Source organism: Pyxicephalus adspersus, chromosome 8 (assembly GCF_032062135.1).
Source record: "Pyxicephalus adspersus chromosome 8, UCB_Pads_2.0, whole genome shotgun sequence".
NCBI lineage: Eukaryota > Metazoa > Chordata > Amphibia > Anura > Pyxicephalidae > Pyxicephalus > Pyxicephalus adspersus.
The window spans coordinates 24,787,164-24,807,055 of NC_092865.1; the positions used below are offsets into that span (position 1 = coordinate 24,787,164).

At 39.2% G+C, this 19,892-nt stretch overlaps 1 protein-coding gene across 1 annotated transcript; it reads left to right on the forward strand.

Moving 5' to 3' along the window:
* Nucleotides 1-62: 62 nt before the first annotated feature.
* Nucleotides 63-18,715, forward strand: LOC140336597 (torsin-1A-interacting protein 1-like). Its single transcript, XM_072419816.1, has 9 exons — nt 63-206; nt 2,171-2,209; nt 3,058-3,099; nt 4,222-4,359; nt 6,789-6,908; nt 9,036-9,077; nt 11,056-11,124; nt 12,582-12,653; nt 12,756-18,715. The coding sequence occupies exons 1-9, from the start codon at nt 140-142 to the stop codon at nt 13,523-13,525; spliced, it is 1,359 nt and encodes a 452-aa protein (XP_072275917.1). The 5' UTR covers nt 63-139; the 3' UTR covers nt 13,526-18,715.
* Nucleotides 18,716-19,892: the final 1,177 nt, after the last annotated feature.

Consider the following 19,892-nt stretch of genomic DNA (forward strand, 5'->3'; position numbering starts at 1 on the left):
ACACGCCCACTCTACGGCGTACCAACATTGAGCGTCCCGCAGAAACAAGCCAGGGCGGAACGCTTGAATACTAGGAAGTATCAGAAAGTTCCGCCGTTGGTGTGACCGCTAGCTCGGCGGGCAGAGGGAAGAGTTGGCGATGGAGACCCGGTCTGGAAGGAAAAACGACGGGCAGAGAGAGACGGAGAGAACTAGGAGTGATAAAGGTACAGAGGGGAGGGGAAGATATTCTGAAACCAAAGTGAAAGTAGCCCTCATCACACACACCTCATGTATAATATAATGTCTCCGTTACATTGCATCTCATTGGGGGATCTCAGTGAAACTTTCCTTTCTGAAAACTTACATTCATTTACCAATAGAATGCAGAAGTCAAAGCACATTCATCTTATTCATCATCTTTGTACAGCGCTGCCTTATATGATGGCGCTATATAATCCTGTATAATAATAAAACACCATCCCCTTGTTGTGTACAGATATTATGTCAATCTCCATGGAGCTCTGTACAGGCCGCCCCTTCTATGAGTTCTCATATACTGATGAAAGTTGTGTTTTTCTTGTATTTGTAGATTTTGTTATGTTTGGCCATCCTGTTCCTAAAGCGTACCTTAATTCAGAATTTGTACTTTACATAAAAGGGTAGACAACTGTTATTTAAAGTAAAAAATTTTGTTTGTGTTTTTTTTGCAACAACCTTTTTTTTTTTTAAAAAAAAGGTGCAGCACCGCCCCCTTAAAGAGGAACTAAACTGAAAACTGAAAAAAAAATAAAAATACACTTACCTTCAATCCCACAGGGCAGTCAGATCCATCTGGGGGTGTCCTGTGTCGGGCCTGCGTCGTCCCGGGAGCGCCGCCATCTTCGCCTCTTCTTCTGGGTTCTTCTTGCTATGTCACTCGATCCAGGTGCGAGATTGGATGACGTAGGTTAGAAAAAAAAACTTGCCGATCTTACTGTGCATGCGTGAGATCGTCAAATTTTTCTCTTCTCATGGAAAGGCTCCTTTTGCACATGCCCAGAATGCTCTGCCATGCACAGAAGGAGCAGGCAAGAGCCTCTCGGGATGCGTGACGTAGGTATCCCGGATGGCTCTGCACTCCCATTCATTCTTCATTCCTTAGGCCAAAGGTCAGCAAACTTTTGTGGCCACTAGGCCATTTCAGGGGTGGGCAGGAGCACACCAGGCCATGCTCTCTCTCAAATCCTGCCCGAATGGCTCCGCCCCCCCACCAAGAATGCCCCCTGAAGGGAAATCCCTCTCCTCCATATGCATTGTGGAGGAGAAGGATTTCCCTTCAGAGGGTGTTCCCTATTTACCCTGGCAGCGGAAGTGTTAACGCCGGCCACGGTAAATAGGGGAGCCACAGCAAGAGGAGGCTCAAGAGCCACATGCCGCTCCTGGAGTTTGTTCCAGCCTAACTCCCCCTTGCCGATCTGGCCGGGATGAATGGAAGCGCAGAGCCTCCCGGGATACCTACGTCACGCGTCCCAGGAGGCTCTTGGGTGCCCCTTCTGCACATGCCTGAGCATGCGCAGGAGCCCTTTCATCAATAGGGAAAAAAATTGCTCATGGATGCGCAGTGAGATTGGCAAATTTTTTCCCAATCTACATTGCCCTATCTCACACCTGCGCAGTGTGAGATTGGGTGACGTAGGAAGAAGAACCCAGAATAAAAGAAGAGAAGATGGCGTCGCCTGGCACTCCCTCTGTGCCGGATCGATGCGGGACTGGAAAGAAGAAACCTCCTGATAGATCTGCAGGATTGAAGGTAAGCGTGGCTTTATTTTACAAAGCTCTGTCTGGCAGAGGAGGGGCCCGATCTTTCCCAGTTTCCCAGTGACTGTATAGGTAAAGCAGCACACGTCTTAGCTCCTCCCTGCTAGTGATGTGTCTCCCCTTCATTCTGCTCTATAGTAGAGAGGGGTGATACCAGGTGAAGTTCAGAAACTTAAAGTGGACCTATCACCACAATTCTTACTTTCATATGACAGGGTAAAAAACTCTTTTATATAAAGTAAATATGTATTTTTTCTTTATCGTTAAATGGGTGAAGCCCCTCCCCTCTTCTGGGTATTGGCTGAGAATGAAAAACAGTGTAAGTGTGTTCTGGATTGAATAACAGATACTTAAGTTTATTTGTTTGACATTTTTTTGTTATGTTTTCCAGATTATGATTTGCGTCGCCCACCCATTAAGCAATTTAGAGGTACGTAGCACATAAGAACAAACACTGATGATGTGAGCTTTGTTTATTACAAATTCTGCTGATTCTTTCTTTACTTTTATCTAGTTAGTCTAGTTAAGTTTAGTATTATTTGTTACTTTCTAATTATATCTATATAACACTGGTGTTCTTATAGGGCTCAGCGGGGGGGGGGGAGGCATTCTATAGTTGAAGAGTGTGGCTTTAGATTGGGGGACTGGTGTCTTGGAGTACTGGACCAGGGTCTTACTAATGTACATCTTCCCTATTGGAAAATATTATTAATAATCTGTGAGAATTAAATAATATGAGTTGAGCTCATTAGGAGGACCTGTATCAATCCCAGCAACATTTTATTTTTAGCATTGCTCCTATCTACCCAATACTAGTTATCCAGTAGGCTGAGCCCAAGGTAATAGATGGCAACGTTGGCGTTTGAAAGAATGGAACTTCTCAGTCTCAACAAGAAAGTATAGTGGAACAAAGTATAGTGGGCAGGTAAAACACTGACACAATATTAGGGCTTAATGATACCTATGCCATGAATAACTGGGAGCACTAAATTTGCTATCTTGCCCCACCCACTTTGTTACCACCCAGCTACATCTCCCCACCACCCGGCTGAAAAACTTTTATGGGGAGAATACTACTTTTTAATTTGTTGAGATTCCTGATCCCACCATACAGCAGTCCACAATATAGCACACAGAAGTGGGGACAGTATGACATGGTAGAATGCAATACAACACACACCTATGGGTGGGACAATGAGAAAGGTGTGTAACATGCATAGTATTTGTATGACATATACTTAGTTTATTTATTTACCATTTGTTTTTAATGTTTTTCAGATGATGATATACGTCAACCACCCTTTAGGCAATCTAGAAGAGGTACATAGCACATAAGAACAAGCAATGATGATGTGAATCTATGTTCTTTACAAACTCTGCAGATTCTTTGTTTACTTTTATCTAGTTTATGAAGATTTACATTCTCTAGCTTTTACTATTATTTATTACTTTCTACATTTATGTATAACAGTGGAGTTCTTAAAACACAATTTTAATAATCTGTGAGAATTATAGAATATGACTTAAGCACATTAGGAGGACCTATATCAATCCCACCAACATTGTTTTTTAGCTTTGCTCATATCTACCCAATACATCTTGCCCAGTAGACTGAGCCCAAAGTAATAGATGGCAACTGTGGCATTTGGAAGAATGGCGCTTCTCTGTATCTGTTCTTATTTACCAGCCAATCCAGACCTTCAAAAATGCAAAGCTAAGGTTAGCTTTAAAGAGATTTTGTGCCTATTCAGAGCAATGTGACAGGTGAAACAATGACTGTTAAATATGTCCAACCCATTGATTCTGAGCCTTCCTTCACTTTCCTCTCCAGTGTGTATGAGCTGTAAGAAACAAACATGGCACACGACAAGCAGAGGTTAATAGGACTGAACTGAACTCTGGAAGCTATGCCAAAATAAAAAAGGACAAGTAAAAGGCAAAAGACAAGTCACCAGTATTGTCTGTGGTCTCCCTACAACCCATCTTTTCCCCAATACTGGCTTTCTTTGTTCTGTGTCAATGTGGAGGTGGCCGTTTAGGTAGAGGCTGTGTTTTGATTTTCTATGTCCAATTATCCATGTCTAATCACATTTCATATTTCTATGTCCAATCAAGAAGAATGGTTTGCAGCACAGTAGTTGTATTGCTAAACGTCGCTCCATATCCAATGAAACTAGCAATGCAGTACCATAGATTCACACTGTCGATCAAAAGCTCCTCAAGTTACTTGCTTATAGGTGTTTGGGCACCCTACATACAGGGAAGTGTACTGCTAATTATGGAAAATACTAAAGCACAATTAATATGTGTAAATGTTCCCCATAACATGGAATCTCTGCTTCTTGAGGTCAGGTTCACTTTAAGAAAAGCTGAAGGCTGCTTTAATTGCTTTTCATATTACTTTGCTTTACAAATATGTTTACTTTTCATTGCTTTTTCCAGGTAGAGGAGATGATTATAAAGGTGATGGTGAGGTCAACAGGATAGACACTGTTAAAAAAGACAAGACATTGTCAAGTCAAGGTGACAGCTTGAAAGATTTTACTAGTCAAAATAGGAAATCAGACCAGAACAGCAGTGGTAAGTTACAGTTCTTTTTCCTGAATACTACTAGTACTGTTACATTGCAAAGCATGCCCATTGAGTCCTGTAGGTTTGTGTGGTATGTATTATAATACAGGCAATTTGAGGTAACCTGCCATAAAGACTGTTTAGGCTAACATTGTTTTAGAAGTATAGGACCTCTCTGTACAATACCACTGATAATCGTCAGAGAGGCTTATTTAACCTTTGGATTCACAGAGGAGGCTATACTTTCCAAATTTATTTTCTTTCTTTAGAAGACAAACTTTGAACAATTGATTTAGGGGTCATTTGATGTAGGGGTCCCCAGCCTTGGGTCAGTCCACCTATAACCCTATTTTAATGTGCTCCATTTCTGTGTAGTGCTCTTTGAAAATTGCAGCATGCACTACGTTTGTGTTCAATGTGCTGAATTGGGCAGTCCATTTTAATAAATTGGCTACTGAACACCATGCGTAACCACCCACATGACAACATGCGCATGTTTTGCAAGACACGCCACACTCCTAAAGTGGGAAGGCGTTTACTCTGGGAAGTGTTTTTAGTTCACTGTAACTGTTCAAACCTACATGGCAAACAACACATACAGTGAGGGAAAGAAGTATTTGATCCCCTGCTGATTTTGTATGTTTTCCCTCTGACAAAGAAATGACCGGTCTATAATTGTAATGGTAGGTTTATTGTAGCTGTGAGAGACAGAACAACAACAAAAAAAAACCTCAAAAACCCAGTGCTCAGAAGAGCTTGATGTGCATTGTAATGAATGAATGAAATAAGTATTTGATCCCTTATCAACCAGCAAGATTTCAGGCTCCCAGGTGTCCCCACTGTATGCAGGTAATGAGCTGAGATTAGGAGCACCCTCTGTAAGGAAGTGCTCCTAATCCAAGCTTGTTACAGTACCTGTATAAAAGACACCTGTCCAGGAAAACAATCAATCAATCAGACTCGAGACTAGCCACCATGGCCAAGACCAAAGAGCTGTCTAAGGATGTCAGGGACAAGATTGTAGACATACACAAGGCTGGACTGGGCTACAAGACTATCGCCAAGCAGCTTGGTGAGAAGGTGACAACAGTTGGCGCGATCATTCGCAAATGGAGGAAACACAAAATACCTGTCCATCTCCCTCAGTCTGGGGCTCCATGCAAGATCTCCCCTTGTGGAGTTGCAATGATCAGGAGAACGGTGACGAGGCAGCCCAGAACTACACGGGGGGAGCTTGTCAATGATCTTAGGACAGCTGGGATCACAGTCACCAAGAAAACAATTGGTAACACACTGTGCCTTGGAGGCCTGAAATTTAGCGGAGCCCTCAAGGTCCCCCCGCTCAAGACAGCACGTGCACAGGCCCGTCAGCAGTTTGCCAATAAACATCTGAATGATCCAGGGGAGAACTGGGTGAAAATGTTGTGGTCAGATGAGACCAAAATTGAGCTCCTTGGCATCAACTCAACTCGCCATGTTTGGAGGACGAGGGATGCTGCCTATGACCCCAAGAACACAATCCCCTCCGTCAAACATGGAGGTGGACACATTATGCTTTGGGGGTGTTTTTCTGCTAAGGGGACAGGACACATTCCCCGCATGGAAGGAACAATGGATGGGGCCATGTACCGTCAAATCTTTGCTGAGCACCTCCTTCCCTCAGCCAGGGCATTGAAAATGGGTTTGTGGATGGGTATTCCAGCATGACAATGACCCAAACCACACGGCCAAGGCAACAAAGGAGTGGCTCAAGAAGAAGCACATGAAGGTCCTCGATCCTCTATCTCCTAGTTAATAGGGCATCAAATACTTATTTCACTCATTACAATGCACATCAAGCACTGGGTTTTTGAGGGTTCTTTTGTTGTTATTCTGTCTCTCACACCTACAATAAAACCTACCATTATAATTATAGGCTGGTCGTTTCTGGCAACGTACAAAATCAGCAGGGGATCAAATACTTCTTTCCCTCACTGTATTATATTTGACACAATTAAAAAGATGCAAAATTTCCTCCATGTAAATGCGTTTGAAGCAAAAATCATCTCCTTTCCTATTTGGTCTGCATAGCTTCCAGTGGTGGCCAAAAGAAGCTTGCTTACAACGAAGATGGGGCTGTTGTATAAGCCATGCAGCAGTAAACAATTACCCTGAGTAAATTTAACCCATCACATTGTTAGATTTATAGGCTTCAGGGTCAAAGCCCTATTGGCTTTGTATACTTGTATAAAGAAAGTACAATTGTAATTAAATGATTCTGGTAATGCAGCTTTCTTCATAGTTTAAGATTTGTTGGTTTGACCTATTATTAGATTATTTTCTTGAATAATTTAAAAGAACTCTGTGAGAGGTATTCTTTAGTTCTAAGGGATAGTATATCTATCTGATATGTATCAGTATTATATCCTCACCTCAAGTATTATCTTTATGTATTGTAGAAGAAGATGATAATAGTTCTAGTGCTAACGATGATGGAGATGGGAATGATATCGAAAAAAAGAAAAACACAAAACAACAATATATTTCCGCTTCTCACAGTAATTTTTCTTTAAGAAAAGGTAGGTGCTTGTTTAGTACATTTAATGGAGGTTTATGCTAAGTGATGGCCTCACCCACAGAGCATCAACCCAACTATGTTTCCACAAGGAAGAGCTATGTTTTATTGCAGTTAGCTAGCAAAATGTAGCTTGGCACCAATTAGTGCTCATGGAAGCAGCACAAATTATTCTGTGCCTTTCACTGATAGTACATTCATATTACTGTGATATTCTCAGAATTTGAAAATACCACTTTGCTATTTTTATTACTGCGTCATAGACATGTTAAGAGACGCTTACCTAGCTAGCAATTTGACGCTGTGCGCCACTGCAGTATAGTATGCCCTGCTTATTCCCCTGACGTCATCCTTTGCTCACAGAAGTTCTGGAAGCAACTGTGTGCTGGGAGGCGCAACTAGCACAAGCGCAACTAGCGCAGTGTGCTCAAACACAGACTGTTATGTACTGCACCACCCGGGCATATTTGCACTCACTGTATTATAATAGGAAAAGTAGGACTATGAAAGTTTTTTATTTTTTTAAAACAATGTTTATCAACATGAATATTCATTTCTATAAATTTAGTTGGCCACTATTTCTATACTATACCCATTTAGCAACATTATCAACATTCTCAAAAGGAAATGTGTCATGAGCCCACATGATTTACTGGACAAATAAAATAAAAATAAAAAAACTGGTGTAAATGAGTTTATTTTCCATTTGGGTCTAAAGGACTCTGTGACTAGTGGTTTTATTCTCCTTGTGGATTATTTGTCCCTATTATATTTATATGGATTTTAAATGAACCTTTTTTCATATAATTAAGTAATTATAACTTATTTTCATATAAGTTATAATTTTATGAGATTACTAGCTGATTACTCAGCGTTGCTCAGATATTTATTTATTGCAATCTTATAGTCCAAAAAAAAGGAAGTATGTAAAAATATAAGCACAAAGCACACTGCTGAGCAATACATACACACATACATACAGTTAGGTCAATAAATATTTGGACAGAGACTATTTTTTCTAATTTTGGTTCTGTACATTACCACAATTAATTTTAAATGAAACAACTCAGATGCAGTTGAATTTGTCAGAGTTGTCCAATTACTGTTAAGCCCCGAAAATGAAGTGATTGTGTTAAAAAAAAGGTTTTAGTTCCTCACATTTTTATGCAATCTTTTTTTTCAACCAACTCAATTAAAGCTGAAATTCTTTAATTCAACTGCATCTGAGTTGTTTCATTTAAAATTAATTGTGGTAATGTACAGAACCAAAATTAGAAAAAAGTTGTCTCTGTCCAAATATTTACAACTGCATCTGAGTTGTTTCATTTAAAATTAATTGTGGTAATGTACAGAACCAAAATTAGAAAAAAGTTGTCTCTGTCCAAATATTTATGGACCTAACTGTACATACGTAGATGCAGATATACCTCTGACATATACCACAGCACTGTACAAAGATCAGCCATCACTCACATGTGTCTTTCATATGTCTAGCAAGTTTGGTTGAAATGTCTTCATGCTTTTCCTAGTGAACACACACACACACACACACACAAATATAGCTCTGACATATAGCACTGCACTGTACAATGATGTCTGGTGCACTCACATTAGTCTCAGTCATATGTCTAACAAGTTTGGTGATGCGTTTCCTAGTGATGGTGGAACATAGCAAGTTTGCCTAAAATGTCTCTATGCGTTTCATCCAAATATAGCTCTGACATATAGCACATTGCTGTACAAAGATGACAGGTTCACTCACATGAGTCTCAGTCATATGTTTGGCAAGTTTGGTGTAAAATGTCTCCATGCGTTTCCTAGTGATGGTGGAACATACACACATACATACACACACACACACACATAAATATATACATCAAATTTTATATATATAAATTAGCACAACTTGTTTATTTCTTATTATTTTGCAAGTTGAGTACACTCTTAAGTTGGCTGCTTCATACCATTTTATTGCTTTTGTTTCCTGAAGTTTATTTTATTGCAAAAGAGAAGAGACATATTTACAGCTCCGTATTGTGTCATATTATCCTGCAATAAGCCGCGATAAAGGGTGACTCTTTGTAAATGTGTATCACTCATTATCTTTTTTCTTTGTTTTTTAATTCCACAGGAAAGGATGACAAAAATGTGGGCAAACCAAAACAAAGACAAGGTACAAAGTTTATTACCCATGTACATAATTGGAGGCTTCTTTTGTTCAGTTCTCCCATTTTTTTATTTCCTGTGTTTATACGTTGATGGAGTATTTTGTAGTGGTATGTAGTGATTCTATAACCATTCACAATGGGTCTGTGACTCTGGGTCATGTGAAATCACTTTCTTTAAAGTGGACAATTAGGCTAAATAAAAAAAAAAATCACATATTTAAAGCAGCCTGTTGCTAGCATTAACTCCATTTGTTTTTTTTTTCTGAGCCCCTCCATAGCATACTACCTGCTTATCTTTTAATGGGACAAATTGTCCAGCAAAAGTGACAAGTACAACAGTTAGGATCATATATCATTGACGGTGTACCTTTGGATCCCCTTGATGCTAAATGACAGATGAGCAAATTTTTGCCTTAACGGTGCTGCTGATTATGAGGCTGGTGTATAAAAATCAATTTTTATAGTAAGGGCCATGTTGAAAGAGGGTGACTTGGCTGTTAGTAAATACCTAGCTAGGGAATCGGTGTGTGTGGGCATTCCACTAATCTCTGTGGAATAGATCCCTTGCTGCTCCCAAATGCTGCAGAATCATGATCACTAGCAAAAAGGCAGCAATGTCTCTAGTCTGGGTAATAGGGAAAAATTCATAAAGAATAGTTAGTAACGACCAAAGTCATAACAACCTGCATGACTTTATCAATAAACAGCAAATAACTAAATATGGTATTCTTAGACACCAAAAATGGACATCTCTTACTGAGCTAGTGATTAAAGAGAAGCTCTGTGTAGTAATCTATGTGCAGTGAGGGACACTGGGGTAGGGTCTGGTGAATACAACCCATACAACTACAAGTTCCCATAGTTTAGACATTTTTTGAGTTATACCTTACTTCAATAAAAATAACATTCACATGGTTCTTCCACTCTTGGAAAACCGGTGTATTATGGAACATGCATTTCTGGGCAATTTTCTTTAGCTTTCTGGTTAGGAAAAGAAGTGTAATAATTGAAGCATGAATATCTGCAGTGAAATAATCTTCATCACAATATCCCAGCATACATAGATATCTGAGGCTAGAAAGATAGCACAATGAGGAAGACCCCAATATTGGTATCCGCTACCCTCCAATAGAAGATTGTGGAACATCTGCATAACATGTGCATCATTTCAGCTAAACCCCAAACACATTAGGGCTGTCCGGCATAGACCTAGAGCCCTATTTAAACAGACTTTTCTACACAGGGCATATTGCATTCTAAATACAGACTTAAGTACATGAGGAGGGAAAGAAAAACTTTGGAGTTGCTGTTAGTATTGGCTTTCTTCAACTTGATATTTGTTGTGTGTTGATTGTTAGTTCAAACGGGTGTGGGGTCTGCATTTGCCAAAATCTGGAATTTATAACCTCCTGGTTGCCATTCTGATACTTTTAGCTTCAGTACTTTTGCGTCACAAAGTCAGAACAATTAAAGGGATCTGGTCTTCTGGTTGTACTGCAGCTTTTACTGGCTGTATGCCTATTATTGGCCAATGCCCCTGTAAAATACTGAAGCCTAAGATGGACACAAAATATGAAAATAGGGTTAGCATTGGCAGCTCCCACTTTTCAACATAAACATGGATTTCAAGTACCGCCTGTAAGCATATAAAAATTTCTAGCATATACCCATTTTATTGGTAGGCTGTTCTTTCCAGCCAGAGGATGTTTACTTTGAGCTGCAAAAAGTTTCATTTACCAAGCCTTTAAACTGAACCTATCCTGCATACTGAATACCTAAAATTCCTTGTCTAAAAAAGCTTATTCTGTAGCATCCCAAATTGTGGTCTAATCCCCTCTCTTGATTTGAAACCAAACCAGCATCCTATCCAATGTCTTGTCCTTTCTTTTGTGATATGTTTGTGCAGAATTGCATATTAGAATTTTTTTTTTTTTTAGTTAACTTTAGTACTCTTTGTTTCTGTTTTGACTGCTTTCATTTCAGCCAAAGATTGCAAACCAAGGCAAGAAGATGTTACAGATGTTACAAATCAAAGCAAAGTCTATTCTGATGGTATGTTGTTTTAATATGGTGGTTGCATTATAGAATTCATATTGTCTCTTTATAGATAAGCATTTCAGATGTGTCCTCTACTGTAATTAAGACATAATGAGCATATCTGCTTCTAGTTTTTCAATTATTCAGCCGATATGAAAGGTATTCTGAATGGTCATTGATTGTTCAGCAGTCCATAAACACATCACACCTATATACAAGTTTCTTCCCTTCTAATTATTTTTATCAGAAAGAAAGCAAGGGTGTACTAGATCAGCAGTCTGCAACCGGTGGTCCACTAGAACATTTTTGGTGGTCCGCAGCTCTGGCCAGGCTGCCCTTCAGTGGAGTGGGGTCAGGAGAAGGACCCCACTGGGAGGGCGCACCGTTCGTATGGATCATAGACTCAGAGCAGTGGGCGGGTTGTGTCTCTGGGTGGCTTCTGGTATCATGATGTCACTCTGGGGGATGTTTCTTTGAGTGACACACAGCTCTATGTGCATGCATGGCACGGAGTCTGTGAAATTAGTGGTGCGTGACATCCAAATGGTTGGGGACCACTGTACTAGATCATTTGCACACAAAGAAACAATTTTCTTACTTACAATATTAACCAGCATGTTTGATCTATCCACAAATGTATGAAACACAAAAAAAATGGTCTATGATTGGTCGAATGTATAATTCCTTTGATATTCAATTGGAAGGAAATAACAGACTAGTCGTAAGAAAGGTGACAGAAAGGGGAATGTGACGGAATCTAAGACGCTCCTTTTCAAAGATTATTTGCAGCTCTGCTTACATTCCTTCCTTACATAGGCTCCATTCTGTGCCAGGACAGACTACCACTTTTGTCCAGCAATTGTTTAATCCTGGCCTAACCAATAAAAACGACTGAAGACCCCAAATCTTAAAGATAGACCATTGCAGTTTCAAAGCTGTAGAAGGGCACTTTGTAAAGTAAGTGTGCCATAATTTGCAAATATCCTGAGGTTACTTTCACATTATGGCAAAAAATTATTGGGGCCCAACATACAGCAAGGGAAATAAGTATTAAACTTGTGTTCAATACCTATTTCCCGTACTGTAAATGTGGTTTAGATCTGCTTTACAAACTTGAAACCCCTTATCCTGATGTAGAGGAGAATGGAGTGGGGGGGGGGGGGGGGGGTTTAGGATTGCGGTATAGCAAAACACAATTGGGCAAGGGGTTCAATAAAGGCACTGTGTTGTCAGTTCACACTGGGAAATTAGCCACTGAGCGAATTCCAGTCAGGTTTGCTTTGCTGCACTGTCTTTATAGGGATAAAACATGGAGAATGTCATAAGTACTGCATGTTTTTTTCACTTGATGAAAAAACTTTACTTGGACACTACACATAATCTCTATGAACTTGACTTGCATATAATGATTATTAGCCCTTGTATCGCTGTTTCTCTTTGCTACTCTTAATAATACTTTCTCAATCTTTCAGATGAGGAGAATCAACCAGTAAGAGGTACCAAACATCAACCAGTAAGAGGTACCAAACATCAACCAGTAAGAGGTACATCTCACTGACAGTTTAACTAGTTCTGTAAAACTCTGTTAATCTTGTATAGTCTTTATTGTGAGTCCACATTCTAACAGAACTGTGTTCTACCTCCAGGTAACCATTGGCTCCCAATACTAACAGTTTTGGCTTTACTGCTTGCCATATTTTTGGGATGGATGTTAGTCCTAAAAAAGCCCTCCACAAGTCAAGCGGAAAAAGAACTCCAAGTCATGAAAACTTTCCAGGATGGATTTCGAAAGCTTCCATCTATTTTTTCTGGTCAGTCACAGGACTTATGGCTAAGAAGCCAACGGATACTAGAATTGCAACTTCGTCGTGGAAATGAAAACAAGGAACCTGCTATAATTTTATTAACTGCTGCCAAGGATGCAGAACACATGTTGCATTGTGTAGGCAACCATCTGGCAAAAACCTATGCTTCTACTCTTAACAGCAGCTACACTGTCCTCTCTGGGCTAGAAATGACCTCTGAAAACAGTGAAGATGTCAAGATGGATATTGACAAAAGGCTAAGTGCAGGTTTCCAGGCCAACAACAAAGCAGCAGTGCTACATCGTTTAGAATTACTGCCCCCTGGGTCGTTGATCATTCTATACAAATATTGTGACCACGAGAATGCAGCTTTTAAAAACATTGCACTAGTGCTAACAATGCTTTTGAGTAACTCCACATTGCAGACTGATATTGGGCTCGGTGAATTAGAGGAGACAGTCTATGACTTCTTGAAGGAAACATTTATTAAACAAATCGAGTCCAGAACATCCCACAATGAAATGGATGGGGACAAGTTAGGGGGTGTGTGGAGTCGCATCTCACATGTCGTGTTGCCTGTGTTTCCTGGAAAACATTATGTGAAAGAATGAGGGGAGTCTAAACCCAGTTCATGAAAAAGGTGTTTTCATTAAGAAAAAACAGAAATGGGATCGCTGCTCATTGTGAAACTCAGTTGCTAAAGGCAAAGAAAAAATCCCTAGGACACCCAGACTCAAGCTCAATCAAACTGCCCCAATCTTTAATGGATCACTGATGGCCCCCAGCTGTTGCTGAAAACAAAATGAATATATGTCTTGGATGGCATTTTGTTATGAGATAGATGGCTAAATGTGCCGTTCTTATCAATTATAATGACGCAAACTTTGTGTAGATCCATGGGCAGCTAGTGACTTAATCTGAAGTCCCTTCATTGGCTAAAGCTCCTGCTCCAAATACCTCATATAAAAATGAGACTTACAAAGTGGAATTGTCTATTTAAAATTAAGACCTCTGCCACAGAGAAGAAATAGACATGAGAAAAATTACATCTATGACTAGGAGAATATTCCAGATTCTGAACTGGTTATATTTTTCTTTGTTACAATTTGAGTACCTGCAAATAAAGAATCTGCAGACTGCTGTTGCTGACCTTATGAAGAGCTGTCTATGACTTCGGTACACAATCACAGATCCTGAATAAGCATGTAACTAGTGAAACTAGAGCTCTTTGATTATTTGACCCAGAAAGTATAATGGATCAGTTTGGAAGCTAGGAGAAGGAGTTGGCTATGGCAACCCATGTATTTCTCTTCACACTAGGGTGATCCTCTGGTAAAATAGAAAATGGTATACCAAAGTTAGTCGTAAGCTACTTTTGAAGAACTCCACTAAGTCCTGAATTCACTAAGTGAATCTAAAATTGCCATATAAGAAAAACCTTTTATTTTAGACAGCAAGCATAGCTGTTTCTGTAAGAATAAAGTGGTGTTCATTTACCACTATCTACTGTGTTCTTTCTGGCAACTTTAGTTCTAAAAGTCTCAATTGAATATTGGAAGCACCTATGTATGGTCTGTTTTTGGTGCAACAAAATCCCAAAACAAGGTGTTGCTCAGCTGAGCATTGATTCTGTATGATTCCATATCCAGCCTTTTTTTCCTGATAAAATCTAATTTTTGCCATCCATTGGGGTCCTAAATTCGCACTGTGACTCAGCCAGATTAAAACATAATGTACTACAAAATGATCCTTGGTAAACTCAAATGTGTACTTCTCAAGGGTCCTTGTTTAACCTCCCGAGCGGTAAGCGCGAGTATGGCTCAGGGGAAAAAAAAACGGCTGAAAAGCGGTAAGAGTGGCTCGGGGGAACTAAAAAAAATAAAAAAGCCTTTCCTGGTCACATCAGCATCCTCCAGTGTCCTGCCATTCTTTGGTTGATCTGTCCACCGGCGAGTGTGCTGACGCTCCCTGGGAGTTTCAGGTGAAGTTGATGCGTGCGCCCACCGCTAGGGGTGCAGCGGGAATTTCAAATTATTTTGTATTGCATTCAGTACAAAATAACTATTAAATGCAATACACTGCATGTTTATGTCTAAAAGCGGTACATTGTCTTTCATGAAATTTTTTTTTTACAGTATAATATAATAGTATGAGTATAATTAAGTTTGAAACACAAAATCATGTCAAAGTTTATTAAAATGTATTATTAAATTTATTTTTTTACATTTTTTAACTATTATACTATTATTTTATACTGTAAAATAAATTTTCATGAAGGACAATGTACTGCTTTTAGACATATAAATCCAGATAGAAATGAACTGCCCGGGAGGTTAAAAAGCACCTCTAAATAAATAATTCACCTCTGTAAATGTCCCAGTGGAAGCATACTACTTCCAAGGCTGTAACATCACCTGCTTTGAAGCAAAATAACTTTATTTTTGGGGTTCCAGAACTAACGTGCCCCTAGAGCTAGAGAATGGCATCTTCCAAATGAGGTACCTTACCCTGGCCCTTTGGTTAGTGTATAAATTAAATTATTAATAAATAGAATTTATATAGTGCCAACATATTACACAGCGCTGTAGATTAAATAGAGGTAGAAAGTGACAGACTGATACAAACAATGACACAGGATGGGAAGAGGACCCTGCTCAGAAGAGCTTACAATCTAAGAGGAGGGGGAAGTAGCACACAAAAGGAGGGAGGGGGGGTTATAGGTATAGTATTGGTATTGTACAACTCACAGCAGTCAACTGAATTTAAAATGGCAATAGAGAAAATTTTTTTAGGTATGTCCAAACAAGAGGCTGAAGAAAATAAAAATGAAATTATATTGATCTTGGGATAGATGAATATGCTTTGTTTTATTTGGCTTGTCCTTGATGAATTTGGGGAAAAAAATACACAGAGAAACTTAGGATATTATTTCTAACACTGTCGCTGATCCAATGGCTGCTATACTTTTACTGATCCATAATGCAGGAGTTTTGGCTTCATCTTTTGCTTGCTTCCCGTTTGTGATTGAAAGTACCAAAGTCATTAAACAGAATGACAGCATTGAGCAAATGGAGATAAGAACAACCTAATTCTCTTATTACATCTTTCCAAAAAGTTATCCTGGGAGTTGGGAGGCTGAAGTCACTAATTAGCAATGCAAAACGTGGTCTTCTAGTAGACTCACAGGCCTTTCTGTAATGCTACACATTGTGCTCCATTTATAAAGCTATGATTATGTGTGTGTTGCATTAATAGAGAGTCTGTGACATACTGCAGGCTCCATAGTATGCCACAGACTTTTGTGTCACATGGGCCTGCATTTATGAATGGACCATAAAACACAGGCTGCAATATGGAGTAACTTTATGGAGTATAGCAGTTATGCTTTCTGCTATAAATTGGCCCCCCTGGAAGAATGTGTAATTTTCACCACAGTCTATTAAAATTAAAATGTCTTAAAAATAGAGATGAGTCCTACACATGACCTTTCCAGGGTTAATAAATACACCTTGTTGTATTTGTGTGTATATATAGAGGATTTTTTGTATTATTGTTGTGAATACACTGGTGTACCAGTTGGCAGCTAAGAGTAAAGGCTTGGGAGGACTGGGCATGGGTAGAATAAAGGATTTCACTTTATTCCATTCTCTGCAAGGGTAACATTTTTTTCCTACAATATAGAGTTAGGGTTAAAAATGTATATAAATGTTTTTTTTTTAATATCTTTATTATGCCTCATTGTGTAGAGTTTCCTTAAGCAAATAGCCTTATTATAAACCTATTACAATGTTTCTTACCTGTTGTAAACTACTGCTTTCTAATTTGCCATTAACCTGCCCTTCAAGTTCCTGTGTTGGCTATTGGTTTTCCTCCCTGATAAACCAGACTAGCAGCTTGGTCACTAACTGAAAAGAGCGAACCTTGTAGGAAGATCATGCTGCTTGTACTGGGGAGCCAATAGTTTATTATCGTCACCCTGCAACAGAAAGTGCTCTTATTTTCTGGATCTTTTGATAACTGTATACATTGTGACATATTGCCAAACATATTTAAAAAAAATGTGGTTTACCTACACTTTAAAGGCTATTTTTGTCTTACTCTATTACAGTTTGGCAACCTTTGATAGCATGCCCTGCAGCTTTATTGTATCAGTAGAAAGCTATTTAGTTTCACTCTGTATCTCATACCTACTTATTCAGCAAGAATGGCCATACACTTGCTTGGCAAGGCTGATTCTAGTACTAGCTCACCCTGGCATTGAGGTTGCAGAGTGGTTTTCGCTTACTTAACACCGGCAATCATTCCGCTGTTAAGATGCTTCTTGCATTGTTTCCCCAATGGCAGCCTATGGGGGAATGAATAGGGGCTGTTTACTATCACCTTCTGATTGCCCATCCAAACAACATAAGAACTCATTGATGTTGAATGAACATCCTGGTTCCGAGGACAGGCAGCAAAACTAAAATAAAAGGTTTGTCTTCAGTTGAGCTAAGTGCACACGTTATACTTTTGTCAAAATGACAAAGGACGGAAAGATGCATGAACGAGTACTGTACATACAGCACCGCTCTGCTCTATGAAGGGGGAGAATGAGCGAGCGGCACCCTGCTGCACCCTCTCCCCTTCACTTGCATTGCGGTCTTTCGTCATTTGTGGATCTGTCAGGGCGGATCCATTAACTATGTTGGATAGCCATTGTACAGACCTCAGACTCTCATCTGATATTGCCCTGAAGCAATCATCTGATGTGAATCATCTGACGTGTGTATGTAGCTGAATAATATGTGGGTGTGCCTATGACTGTGCATGTGCTGACAACCTATTTGCTGTGATCTTACACCACTTTTGGTTTGTTTGGCATTTTCAGCAAGTTTTTGCTAAAGAGCCCATTTACCTATATATTTCAGTATTTGGTAGATGTTAATTTGTAGTGTTGAACTGCCCACCAAACCTTCCTTTCTCACCTTTTTAGAGACGCTGGTGGTCACACATCTTTATCCGGGTTCTAATATCGAGCCATCGATCCACAACACAAACGGCCTGGTTTATTAAAGCTCTCCAAGACTGGAGAAGATAGACCTGCCTGCACAATAATGAAGCAAGAAGATTTTCTATTGTTTAGATTAGATTATATCTGTTCACCTAGTGGACACAGAAGAACATTTAGCCCACTTAAGCTTTCAGGTCACCACTAAAACCTCATGGCTTTTAGTGAATAACATTATCCAGCCTTTCTTAATTCTGCTTGCATGTCAGTGAAGTTTAAAATTTTTTTTAGCATTCAAGGTCACGTCCTTTTTTTGTCAGGGGTGGTTAATGGGCAATATGGCTGCCACACTCTGTCCATGACTTTCTGAATTGGTTGGAGGATTGTATGATGTGAAGCACAACTGAGCAATGCCAGCTTGCATCAGGATTTGTATAAGCATCAGGTTAAAAAATTCATATAATTTCATAGATTTGCTGTGGAGATTCCTAACTGGAAAAATGCTCATGTGGAGACACAAGATGCCACTCGCTTATGTTGTCCATATCACATTCCATCCAACAAACCCGGTTTGTTTATGCTGTTTCTGCAATGTAGTTTATGAATGATTTTTATGCACTGTTTGTGTTTGCAATATATTATGTTTGATATTGTGGTATTAAGAGAAATGACCTCTTTAAATGATTGAATACATTTCTGCGTTTTTAGCTGAATATATTTTACTAGTTTTCTATAAATATTTTTTTAAATCGTCATTGATAAAAATGATTTTGATGGAATTGTTTGTTAAAAATAAAATATTTCTTTTTAAAAATTCCTGTCATTTTTTTTTAACGAAAATCACAGAATGGTAAACATAACAGCTGTTCTCTTGGGGCTCTTTTTATAAAACAGGGAATCTGACATTCTCTTTTTATTATTTACTGCCATTCTAACACATGGACACAAATCGAGTCCTTGGAGACTTCATGCATTGGCCGACATTGATATTTCCATTTTGGCAGATGCTTGGGAAATAAAACAATGGATAACTTCTTTGAAACTGATGCCTTGGTGTGATCAATATGGGGTTCTCTCTTTTCCTTGTTTAGTTTTTAATTTTCTAAATTAGGAAAAATGCAACAGTAGATTCGGGAGCACCAAAAATTCATAGTTGATTACTATGATGGGGGGATTCACTGTTAGGTACTGTATTCTGTTTACTGTATAGGTGGCTGGCTTGGTCCACCAGGTGCTACATTTAACTATAGCATGACTTGTAAATTGTTGTCAGATGTTCTGTATTTATTTATCAGTTTGGTTATTTGGGCTGAATGTTATCCTCACTTTCCCTGTAACCCTATGTTTTAAGGATTTAATAATTGAATCTTTGGTGGTTTCTAGCTTGATGGAGCCTTTATAACTTTCTGCAAAATTTTTGGATAAGGTGTTGTAAATGATCAGCGCTAAGATGTCTTTTCTTATATTGACTGTTTAGTATTTAAAATAATATTTTGTTTGTGGTGCCTACTCTAGAGCCATAATCATAGTATCTACTCTTCCTTTACAAGCAAATAATGGAGGTTTCTGGGTGTTTTAAAGTAGAACTAAACCCACAATACTCACCTGGTCCCTGTTACCTTGCAGTGTGCAGCCATCTTATTCTTGGAGGCATGCTTTGGCCACTGTGACAGGCTGGACAGTGATAATGTAACTCATACGCAGTCATGCAGAACCTAATTTATTTCCGGTGCATGCAAGGGAAGCTGGGATTTCTTGGCAATCTGGGGGAAATTTTCAGCAACAAAATTTCTAGTGGTGATCGGGCAGATAAGAACAGTTATTGCAGAAGGGACATGGCCTGTCATTTTCTGCAAAAAAACTGCCTGATTAATGGCGTGGTGATGTTTTGTTTACCCACCCCTGAAATGGGTACTCTTTATTTTTGAATCAGCCTTTCCTAACATAAAGCAACCCCTGCTATGATTACTATATCCACAGCTCACAGTACA

Coding starts and splice junctions, on each gene's coding strand:
- LOC140336597 (XM_072419816.1), top strand. CDS start 140: ATGGAGACCCGGTCTGGAAGGAAAAACGACGGGCAGAGAGAGACGGAG. Junction 3,100..4,221: donor CTTTAGGCAATCTAGAAGAG/GTACATAGCACA, acceptor TGCTTTTTCCAG/GTAGAGGAGATGATTATAAA. Junction 11,125..12,581: donor AAGCAAAGTCTATTCTGATG/GTATGTTGTTTT, acceptor TCAATCTTTCAG/ATGAGGAGAATCAACCAGTA.